At 39.3% G+C, this 12,616-nt stretch overlaps 1 protein-coding gene across 1 annotated transcript in view; it reads left to right on the plus strand.

Moving 5' to 3' along the window:
- Positions 1-2,016: 2,016 nt before the first annotated feature.
- Positions 2,017-12,616, plus strand: part of LOC149287953 (nectin-3-like) — a 32,079-nt gene continuing 21,479 nt past the window's right edge. Inside the window, exons 1-2 of the mRNA XM_089492294.1 lie at positions 2,017-2,032; positions 4,195-4,536. Coding sequence (XP_089348420.1) covers positions 2,017-2,032; positions 4,195-4,536 — 358 coding nt within the window. The remainder of the gene's footprint in view (positions 2,033-4,194; positions 4,537-12,616) is intronic.

A 12,616-nucleotide genomic window follows, 5' to 3' on the forward strand; every position in this document is an offset into this window, starting at 1 on the left:
TACTTATCTGTGATGTGTTGTTGTGTTAATGTGTTTGTTTAAACTTTTTTTTGTTCTGGCCCTTGGTTATCTCTCAATCACTCTGCCGTTTTGGTTCCCAGGCCCATTTTTGACCCCCCCCCACCCCCCTAACAATGTCACTTGTCTTAAGTTGATTAGTATCGCTCCAGACCTGAAGAAAAGAGGAAAACTCTTGAAAGCTTGTCTTTTATATATCATAAAAGAAAATGTTAAATGTACCAGTGCCTCTAATAAACACCGGTATCTATGTGCTTTCCTCAATCAAATGCGCATTAGAACAGATCAACAAACAAAAGAGTGATATGGTGGGCTCTAATAGAAAAATGAATAATTTACCCAATTATATTTAGAAGCTTGGTCTTAAATATCCAACATATCAGGACATAAACATAGAAGAAAAAAAGAGGCAACAGATGGTGTAATATTGCACAAATTTGACCCTTTAAATGAAACACTCCTGTGCACTCACATTTAAGTTGGAGTGCAAAACACTCATATCCAATATGAAGAGGTAGATCCAAGCAAGTTGAGGATTAAAATAATACTCGGTTCAGCAGGTGGTATCTTAAAACCAATAATTTAATACATGTAGGTCTTGTACCATCTGCAATGCCAACGGTATAGCCAAATATGTGGACACGTTATTACAAAATAAATAACAGAAAATTGCGGCCTCCAGGCGCCTGTTCAAATGGCCCAAAAACATTTCGGACGAATTTTTGTAATAGTTTTTCAACAGTGAATTTAGTTTGCTGCCCTTTCCGTTCAAATTAAATTCAGAATGCTTTTTCCATTCTGAAACAAAATTCACTGTCGGTCACCCTCATGGGTGAGTGTGAAAAAGCAACAGAATGCAATCGGACATTTCGAGTTCTCTGCATTGTTTTTCATTGGGTCCTTCCGTGTTTTTGGACGTTCGTACGAATGAATGAATTTGGCAAATTTCATTAAATTTTTAAGATTTTAATGTACATAAACATGAACATTTTCTATGTGCTGGTCAAGTTGCGTCCCATACAGCGCCACCAATGAAGAATTCATGTTAAAGTAATATGTAAGTAGTTTTAATATGCATGAGTGAACATGGGGGTAAAGGACTTTCTATGCCAGTTTTGGCCAATTACTGACAAGAGATTGCTTTCATTGAAAGCAGTGCTTTATGCACATTTGTGTGCGGGATGACCCTAGAACAATTGTGCTAGTTTCTTGCCACCCCCCTCTGGGAAGCCTAAGAGCTAGGCGTGGGGAAGAAGGAAAAACATAGGGAAAGGTTCTGCTGGATCCCTCTATGCATTTGCAAGGGGGCACTCGACTATCATATGCTTTAAAAGTGCATATAATGTCTAGTGTCGCTTTTTAGAAGGGGTCTTTAAACCTACAGCATAAATTGTGGGAACTTCGATTGTTCACCAAACTGTTACTGGGTAATCTACATATATCCATATTTGCAAAGCTCTGAAGTCATAGGACTTGTAGGAGAATAGTGAACACTCTATGAATAGAAGGAATCAGGGCCGGCCCTACAATGGGGTCGACTGGGGCAATTGCCCCAGGCGGCACTTCAGAAGGGGCGGCACTTTGAAGCGGAGGAGAGAGAGAGGGGCACCGAGTGATTTTCGCTTACCCGCTCGGCGCCCCTCTCTCTCTCCTCTGCGGCGAGTTTCCCTGTTCGGTCTCGGTGCCGGCTTGTAATGCAGAGCGCCGGAAGTGACGCGAATTTCCGGCGCTCAGCATTACAAGCCGGCACCGTGGCAGCACAGGGAGACTCGCCGCAGGACTGTTTAAGAGTAAGTACCGGGGGGGGGGTAGATAATGCCGCCCCCCCCCCCCCCCCGGCGTCGGCGGGGGGCGGCATTTTAAACTTCGCCCCAGGCGGCGTTAAGTCTTCGGCCGGCCCTGGAAGGAATCATACTTAAAACATTTTTTATATAACCCAAACCTATATGTTTTATATAACCCAAGTCCTATAATGTCAATAGTCCACAGTTACAGGAAATGAAGCAGTGGGATGGTAAGATGGAGATGGAACATGTATGCTAACACTGTAGACTAACACACACACGCACTATATGCTAAGATACAAACTCATGCTAATGTGATACTGTAACATAAACAGCACCATGTATGTTAGCACCACACTCTTACACATGTGCGCGCGCACACACACACTGGCTAACGCTATACGTATATTGAACTACACACTTTTATGGACACATGCACACTGAATCTGGCACTACAAGATAGTAGGAATACGGACTCTGGCACTGTACATTTATATAGATATACAGATATACACACCCTGATACTACATCTTACACACACACACACACTGACTCTAGCACTATATATACACAGATACACAATAGTATGCATACACTCACATACACTACTACCTCTCCCTCCCCCTCTCACTTTGTGGAGACCAGCCAGACTGCTATTCTGGTATTGTTATAAATCTGGCACCCTATGCTTTCCTTCAGGGGCATGGTGAGGCAAGTGCCATGTATTATGTCAACCCAATAGGAGCCTCACGGCACCCGCTACACCACACCCCCTGCAGGAAAGCATAGGGTGCCAGATTCATGATGGCAACCTGGCGCCCGGGATTTGCCAAGCCCTGTGTTACGGTGAAGGAGGTAGAGGATGCCTGTTGTTGCTCCCCTTGGAACCACTGTTGCCCATTATGTTCATTGGTCTCATACATTAAACATGCTTGGCCATGCATGGTCATTGGGGCCAGAGTGACATATTGCTGCCAGTTGCAGGGGGTGCCTACTTGAAGTAGTATCTATCCCTAGGATAAATCTGGCGGTGATGTGCAGCTGTTGGCTGTATATGCATGGTGGGTCCACGACTATGATTATGACTCCACCTCCCTGAAATGTGGCTTGGGATGTCTGTAACACGGTTAAAAATAAAGCAAAATGAAAAGTGTAAAAATATATAGCCGGCATACAGAAATATTGTTTTAGAAAGATTTAAGAAATTGTTAGGCTTAATTTAGACTTTGTGACATTTTTGTTATATTGCTTTGGGCTTTTGTTACGATGAAAATTGTGCCAATATTGGCACGTTAACCAACTATCTTTGTCAGACTTTTGCATAATCTCTTCATTTACAGTATGTACTTCCCAGGTATCACGCGGTCCTATGCCGGGAAACTTTGACGTAGTCACAGACCTATACTGTGTAGTTTCCATGCTTGTTGAATGCACCTGTTCTTAGGGTATGCTTCTCTGTGTCTCCTATCCATGTACCAGTACCCAATTTTTTCTTAAATATGAGCTCTGATTGCCATCTTCTATTCGTGAGTTTATTGGATTCCGAGTTGTCACATGTGACGAGTTGCAGTTTTCTTTTTGCGTTGGTCCCATCCATGTCCTCAGTTTACCTGCTATGAAATAAAATTGTCTCTGATGGTTTATTATAGTATTATAGCAAGGAATCTAAGATTATTTATTTTTGTGGTTTTTAACAGAGCATGGGATATTTGCATTAAAGCAAGATGCAAAGAATGCAGTTACTATTTAATTTTAATTGGTTGTATATTAAAGCTCTCCAGTTGTGCATGAGGAAACTAGACTGGCCAGTGGTTGCTAACAAGATGAGCTTCCTACAGATTGATGTTTTTAGGGGGGGTTAAAAGTAGATATTTCCTCATATACTGGCTTCTGGGTCAGGCTGGAAGTCTTAATGTCCTATAATATCCAAACCAAAGTAGATTATTCCACATTTTGTTACTAGAGCAGATTTAGTTGAAACTTGTTGAATCCAAAAATTCGGCCAAAAGCTCTACTGCAATCAAACGTTATATGGGGGGGGCAGCTTATTATTATGCTTCTGCTGTAAAACCCTTCTTTTATGCGAAAGATTGACAGATAAGTGTGCATATGTAAGTTGCCCACTTTTATTTGTGTGTGTCCTTTTATTGCATGTGTACGTTTTGTAGTTTAGAAGAGGGAAGGTCTACCATTAAATTGAACAAGTGTATAAAACGTGCTAATGACACTTTGGAAAATCATCTATAGTTTAAAGTTTGCTTTAAATCTCATATTTTCTCCTAAAATAATAGATGTACCGGTACTCCAATTTATCTTTACATATAACAGTCCAATTAACAATTGGTATCATCCAAAACTAATGTAATTGATTTTTTCCCTCATTTCTTATCAGGTTCATTGTCTGGACCAGTTCATGTGGATCCTTACGTGACTGCTGTTTGGGGAAAGAATATCACTTTAAAGTGCTTAATTGAAGTTAATGAAACTATAACACAAATCTCCTGGGAGAGAGTTATTGGCAAAGGTGCTCAAACGATAGCTGTCCATCACCCAGTTTATGGAACGTCATTTCAGGAATCCTATCAAGAAAGAATTATGTTCAGAAATACTTCTCTCCATGATGCAACAATTGTCATAAATAATATAGACTTCTCTGACTCGGGAGAATACATATGCAAAGCTGTTACTTTCCCACTTGGAAATATTCAGGCATCCTCAATTGTGACCGTATTTGGTAAGAATGGTATATTATGCTTTAAAAGGCATTTTTAAAAAAATGTACTGTCCTGCTATTTTTTTATTCTTTTTTGGGGGGAAAGGAATACCTTTTCTACATGTGTGTACATGACGTGTATTCCCTGTGCTGGTATTTAACATTAGATGCAGATTTTCTACTACTTACAATGGAGATGAGGTTTCTTTGCACTTGTTTATTATTTGATTGCGAATTCATGGCTAAGCTAGCCATCACATTACTTCTGTGTTGCTTAGGATTGTTTTTGCACAGGTTACGTGTACAGCCTGAATCTCCAGATTATGGAAATACTCCATTCGCATAGCCTTTTTTTTCTTTCCTTTTGTAATGTGCAGGGCAGAAACTTGGTGGGTTGCTTACATTTTTTTTGTACTTTTGCCAAATCAAAAATGTTAACACAAAAAAACCCAATATGTAGCAGAAAATTATATATTACAGAATAATCTCTAATATAAAATAGACTTGGGTAACTGAGTAACGCATGGTGAAGCAAAGAAAAGGTTGGGGCATTTCATTGCATTGTGTTTCAAAAGAGCTCAGTTACTGCTTTAACTGCTTTTTAACCCCTTCGGTCCCCTATTGATGTTCATGTACGTCCAAAAAAAGCCCACAGCCCTTTATGACGTACATATACACCCTGACTTTTGATAGCCTGGACTCCCCCCTGCCAGCAGAAGCCAGCATGAATGGTTTCCTGCTGACCGATTGTTATGTTTGTGCCACTAGCTGTTATAAAGGAATGCCGAATCACGTGATCATACATTCTTTTCCTGGAGATGTCACTGTGGACCCCGTCTAGACCTTGCTGGGATAGCCGATTGCTCCCCCCCCCCTACTGGCCAATCACACACATTGCAATCCCCAATGCAAGTGGTGATAGCAGGAGGATCACAGGGAGCTATTACAAATGCTACTCTATAGGGCTAAAAAAAAACAACTTTGGTTGTAAGTACATACTGTGCGTTGTTTCAAATGTCGGGTAATCTAAATAAGACACAACCTATGGGCGGGGACACTGTTTACAGTAGCATGGATAACATGTAGATTTGGCTCGGATATTGTTTTTCCTTTCATTTTCATGTTACCTGAAAGTTCTACATTAAAATACATAAACATGCAATTTACAGTATACCTCCATGATCACATTCCTCATATTTTTATGAATATCTGGACATAAAATATACTAGGTTTAACTGCTTGCGTAGTAGTTCTTGTGACTCATAACAGGAACACATTTCCTTGGGCATGTTTGGTATCCACAAAAGGATTTAACAAGGCTATTCTAAATATATATTTATATTGATCCTTCTAAAAAATATATAGACTCATTCTTCATTTTTCATTTTGTGCTGCTGTCCCCTGGATGACATACCTCTGAGCAGATGTTCCAGTACATTTTGTCACCCTAGGTCCAGCTCTGGTTATATATACCGTACTTATTCAATGTATTGCCTAGGACTGATGATCAAAGAATATCCTGTATGCTCCAGCATAAAAAAACTACAAAAAAATATACATACAGGACTTAGCCCTGGACAGGGCAACGTATGCCTTGGCATGACACATTTTATACCACAAATGTTGCTTACAAATACATTTTTGATAAGTAAGGATTATCATCCCATCCACGATGACGCAGACTTTATTACCTTGTACTAAATATGATGTTAAATAAAACTAATATCGATGCAGAGCCCTGATATGGAGGGACAGGAAAGGCAGCGGTGGGACATTTTTGTCTTTTTGAGATCTCTCAGAATGTTTTAACTGGAACTATAAGATAGGGTAGCTCTCTCCAGTTCCAAATTATTTGTACAGCATGTATGTATTGAACATGGAAACCTGCTTTTATCCCTCAAACCTTACCAGTTATATATTCTACTCTATTAAGAGTGAGTAAAAAAAGTTATAAATAGTAATTTATTATGATATATAAAGTAGAACAGTTCATATTGGTCATTGTTCCATCAGTGGTAAAATTGTCATTATAAACAATGACCAATATGAAATATTTAAGACATCTAAAGTTAAAAGCTTCACCTTAGAGGGCTTTCTGTGCATGCACACTGAGATCTTGTTAGGCTGATAGGAATTCTTGCATAAACCAGAGCTGGAGCTTGCTGGGAGGAAAAGCCAAACGCATGTGGTTTTATTCTGCATGATCCCTCCATTGCATTTGCAAGGGAAACCAAATCAAAATATAAAGAGAACACTTGGCTATCATGCAATTAAAGTGCATACGATCACTGGAGAGTCTCTTTAAAGACCCAAGTATATGCCTGAATAACCTGGTTACTATATATACGTAAAAATGGCTTCCTGACTTTAGAGGATTGTACATTTATCCTTCCATAATTCATGTTTTACCGCTTGCCCATAGTACAATAAAATGTTACCAATCCTCTGGACTGCCCCATTTATTTTTGGGAAGAACTGCTGTTTTGTATGCAAGATGTTTTTCTGGCCTTTTGGCATGACTATAGTATGCAGCAGATGTATTCATGCATCAGCCACGTTGATTTTTTTTGTTTACTTAGTGTAAGGGCACATTGGAATTGCTTGGTGGTTTCGTCAGGTTAGAATGGGCTTCTTTCTTAGAAACATAAATTATATGTTCTTGTAATACAGCCTTTGCTGCATTCCGAAAGAGATTAGGGTAATGGGTTTCAGCAGCTCTCCAGTGTTGCGTCATTTAGAGGGACATAGAAAGTAATCAATACGTGTAAACGAGAGATTAGAATGAAATGTGTATTCTTTGTTTTAGACAGGTAATTGCCAGTAATCCTAGAGCTGCAGGTATTTACACAATAAGGTAATTATTATTTGTATAAGTATTGAAATTGCCCCCTATAATTAAGTTTGCGTCATCTACTGAAAGCATGTATGCTATCAGTTGCGTAACAAAAGGGTTATATAGATTGGTACAGAGAATAAATATTACATAGTATCGGACAATGAATAGTGCACTCTGAGTCCTCCCATCTGTTTCTAAGATGGTGTGAAGTCTATACTGTAGACCTAGGTTTTTATTAAATAAAATTCCTACTACTTTGCCTACCCATTGTCTTTGTAATTTGGGTAGTCCATTGAGCTGTGTTTCTTGAATGAGGCCTATATGGGCACTTAAGGAACAGATATGTTGGATGGTCTTGCCAAGCTTAACTAGCTGTACCCTATTACATTCTAGAATGTTGCATATTAATCGAGTAAAGCATCTATACAGAAATTAAGTATGGTTAGGCATCCCGTTTATATAGTGAGTTTATAAAGGAACACAAAATCAGAACAATAACACCTCAACAACATGAGATGAAATAGATGCTGTAATAAAGACATTTCCTTGGAAAACCAGGAACAGATAGTGTTTTGTTTGAGTGTTATCAAAGCTAAATAGTCTTCAAAGACTAATTTTGCTGATAAAGAAATGGAAACTTCAAAAGCATTTGAAGGGTATCGTTTTTGTCCATGAAGTTCATTAAGTTGAAAATCACTGTGAATGAATTTCTGGAGTTTTTGAACTTGAGCTGCCCTAATCTGTGTCCTCTCCTTTTTGCGGATCAGCAGAGAGTATCAGGAAGCCTCTTGGATCTTTGCCTTTGATTGATTCAGGGGAGTCTTATGATATAGCGGTTCCATCTGCTTCCATTCAATATGTCTTCCATTTCGTCCTCACTGTTTTACAGTGGTGTTTTTCTTTGCTCTATTGAAGGTCTGTGTTTTGCATCGGAATTCGTTATTCTGCTTCTTGAAGAGGTAGTGGCCTTCAGTTTGTTTCTCATCAGTTTGACATATATCTTCATGCTAATCTTTGGTAGCAGAGGCAGTGTGTCTTAAAATTTTCTATTCCCTTTTATATTGGTGGCAATAAAGATGGCGGCGGAGTATCTGTTTATTCTCCTTTTTTAATATATAAACATACTAAACAGTCATTTAAATTGTCTGTCTTAAACAGTTAACAAAGGTCACCTTAGATCTTTGGTCATGGAGGTACATGCTCATAGAAGGATATCCGCATGAGCTGACAGTACAGTACCTTGTGCATGGTGAGTGTCTCTTTATGTATTTAAGAGATAAGCATACTCCACTGGAAAGGGATATGATCCCTCAAGTCCCAGAGCAACATCTGGTATATATTTCCATCTTTTAATTAGAATACATCCCGAAATCAGACACCTACAGCTTTGTCGGTATAGTGGTGTCAGCTAGTGGTGATAGATCATAACTTCAAAGTTACTTAAAATACCGGTGCTATTTCCCATGCAGTAGATGGTCAACGTTATTATTATTTTTATAAAAAAGGTTTTTTAAAAAAAAATATTATGCTACGTTTTTTAACTTTTTATGTGGTCAGCCAGCTGAGAGTTAATATTTTCATCCATCATGACCACTTCTTACTTACCACAGTAACAGTGTCAGTGCAGCTGAGTTACACCTGTTGGTAAGCTCCCATTCTTGACGTAACCATGGACCAAAGTAGCCAGTCAATGACACAGCTTAGGGTCTATTTCCAGTCCCACCCTCAACATACCTGGAGGTAGGAACTATACCCAACTTAGAGTACTTTAAGTATGAGGAGTCCTAAAATAAGAATTCACAATGAAGCAGAAAAATACCAGAGTTTTTACCTGCCACTACAAGAGATAACAGGAGCTTATCTTATTATTATTGATCTGTTTAGTGCCATCATATTCTGCAACCCTATACTATTGTGTTCTGCTGAAGAATTTGAAGATAAGAATTTGCAAAAGTGTAGTTTTACATCCCTTAACCCCTTAAGGACAATGGGCGGTCCCTAAACCCATTGAAAACAATGCATTTTGAGCCCGTACATGTACGGGCTTTTAATGTTTAGCAGTTGGTTTTTTGGGTTTTTTTTTTTTCTAATTACCATATATTGGAGAAGGTATATGATGACCTCATCTATGTTGTAGCTAATGACAAAGCCTTGTATATTAGCCCAGTGGGCCTTTTCCAACTCATACATTTACCTCCTGCTTTTTGGGGATTTTTTTTTTTGTGTGTTTAATTTTTGATTTCTTATTTTCTGTCTCACCCAGCTGTAAATAGACAACACTTGTCTTGTACAGTTTTAATGTGGAAAGCCTTGTTTGGCCATTCTTATCTCCTGTTGGCCGTCCTGATTACGGCTTTATTTTGACCTTGATATTGCTTTGATTTTATCAAGCTAAGTACTTATCTTGCTTTTGAAATCCTCCGACCACTTCTACTCCTTTGCAGTGGCTGGATTTTGTCTTTTCTGGCATTACAAGGTTATCTTAATATTATTTTAACACAGCATTTGACATTTCTAAGCATCTAGCAGTTCTGTAAAGCCTTGTGTATTTTGGTGCAAATTTGTTTGGATCCCCCCCTCCGAACTGTCATATAGTGTGTTAACCTTTTACATGTCCCACAATGCTTTGTATCAAAAAGGACAGAATACTGTGGCATATTTACTTTGATTCTCATTTTTTATGTTTAGTGTATCAAAATAAATTGTTGGTTCTTTTGAAGACATATATTCTTATGATTAATTTGAATTAAAACTTAAAACCAGCAATCTTTTCTTCCCAAATTTTGTTTCACAGATGTTGCTTAAAAATTGTAGTAATAAAGGTTTAATGTTTCATTGGGCCAAAATATTCCCTTATACCCTAAACTTTAAAATTTTTAATTTTATTTTAACCATTTGTAGACAACAAGCTTTTTATATTTTATGTAGATCTATATATTTATCTCTTGACAGCTTTCATGATTCTATGTCTAATTCTAAGTTTATTAAGTTCATGATTGATTAGCAGTTGAAATAAACACTCAGTAAACATGGCACCATATTGTTTTAACCTGTTTGATTTATTTTGGATATTTCAACATCTAGGTGGCTTGAACTAGAACTAGACTTGAATCTAGTTCACCTATCTTGGCTGATCAGCCTTTTGATCTTCATTTGTAATTTATATTTTCATGCCATTCTAGGAGAGATGGCTCTGCTTATCGGGTAGGGCAGTGTTGTTCCTGCCCTACTCGAGTAGGGTCATCACTTTTATTTTTCCATGAATCATCGGTGGTTCCAAGTTATGTTTCCATCCATTCACATGAGTGCTGTGGGGAAGATTGTTTGGGTCCTTGGGGGACCTTCCAAGGGGATTTTCAAAGGTCCTTGGGCAGGCCCCCATTTTACCCCAGCTTACCTTTGTTTTTCGCATATCCCTGGGATGGGCATGGTCTGGAGCTCCTAAAATCTCACTGCTGACTGCCATCTTGCCCACGCCAGAGCATCTGGAAGGAGTGTGTCATCTTGCCCACACTAGAACAATTGGGATGGCGCGTGTCTCCTTATTGCCCTGAGCTTGACCTTCCGGGACACCATCTTGGTGCCCCCATGATGAGCAGTACTTCTGTCAGCAAGCGGTTCCCAGTGACCTCTTGAGCCCTGAAAACTTCCAGTACCCTTGATTTTCTATATTTATTCAGTACCCATACTGCATGGATGCTCTCATTTCTGTATAAACATTGCTGTTTTTCTGATTGTCCTGCCTCTGCCTGGATTCTGTTCCCATGTCTGTGCAAGGTCCCAGGGAGAACAAACCTTTTTTTTTTTTCTTTGTTATTGGTGATTTCTTAATTTTTTATTTTTTTTTTTGGATTTTTTGTTGGGATGTCTGACCCTCCTGCTGTTCTTCTAGGGAAAGTCGCTCTGAAAACAAAACATTGAGCTTGCTTCAGCTGTAAGAAGACCTTACAGGACTCATGCACATAACTGTTCCCTCCTTGCGCCAAGGTGACGCAAGAGTCTGCGGCAGATTCCACCCACTGGCTGAAGGAGGAATTACAGTCTACCTTCAACTACTTTAAAGTGATGGCTAGCTCCTAAGCATGTTTCTCAGGTGATACCTTGGTCTGTCCAGTTAAAGAACCAAGCTCTTAAACAGAAACCAATTTCTTTCCTACCACACTCCAACCTCTGAGGAAGGAGGAGGAGAAATAAAAGTCTTTCTTTTTTTCCGGTGGAAGAAAATGATAAATTGGTCTGCATTATTAGATCATCCCTGGATATGGAGGAAGAAGATATGTCCAGAAAGGTTGATCCTTTTCAGGGACATACTAGAGAAATGAAGATCTTCCCAGTCCATGACCCACTTGTCCTCTTCCGTTATCTCTGAGCAACGATGACAACCAAGACGGGACTAATGCTTGTCAAGAGGCTGTTTCCTTTGGACCCCGAGTACTCGGATCTATGGTAAGCTCCTAAATAAGATGGATTGTTTTCCAAGGCTTAAGAAAGACACATATACCATTGGAAAATGCCTCTTACTTCAAGGATCCGATGGATAAGAGGGCTGAGGGGGTCATCAAAAGATCCTTTGAGGTAGCAGTTGCTAACTTTTACTTGCCATTGCCTTATGCTCCCATGATGTGAGGATCGGGCTTCAGTAGTCCCTTGAAGATCGAGCATCTATTCCAGAAGCAGAACTGGCGGCAAAAATTAACACAGCCTGAGCGACGGTATTTTCAGCAGTATCCAAAAGAGGGCACTTTGTTTGAACGCCTCTAAGCATCATCTCTGTGGAATTCCCTTCCAGAGGAAAGAGCTCTTTGGCAGTGAGCTTGGATCCATTCTGTACTACTGTTTCAGTAGGAAACCAGTCACTTAAGCTAGATACTGGGAATCCTTCTGTTGTGTAGAGCATATATAGCATTTCTCATCCATCAAGTCTTAGATTTTCTACTGAAAGGATCTAATGCTGGCCTACAACCTACTTCACTCAAAGCAAAGATGGCTGCATTAAACATCTCCATTGATTTCCGCTTTGCGGAACATCCGTGGGTCCAGAGGTTCTAAAAAAAAGCCAGACTTCACCCCTGTTGTATCCAATACGTGCCCCCTGGAATCTGTATCTATTTTTCTGCTATTGTCTTCTGCACATTTTGTATCTCTATATGCAAGATCTTTCAAAGAAACTACCACCAAAGTATTTTTTGCCTCCATTCTACAGAGGATTCTAGTTTGGCTGTTGAGTCCTTCAGGTTGCCGTTATGCCCCCTCTTTCTCTTCTGG

This window comes from Sceloporus occidentalis, unplaced genomic scaffold, assembly GCF_023333645.1.
Source record: "Sceloporus occidentalis isolate IW3139 unplaced genomic scaffold, rSceOcc1.0.p SCAF_55, whole genome shotgun sequence".
Lineage (NCBI taxonomy): Eukaryota > Metazoa > Chordata > Lepidosauria > Squamata > Phrynosomatidae > Sceloporus > Sceloporus occidentalis.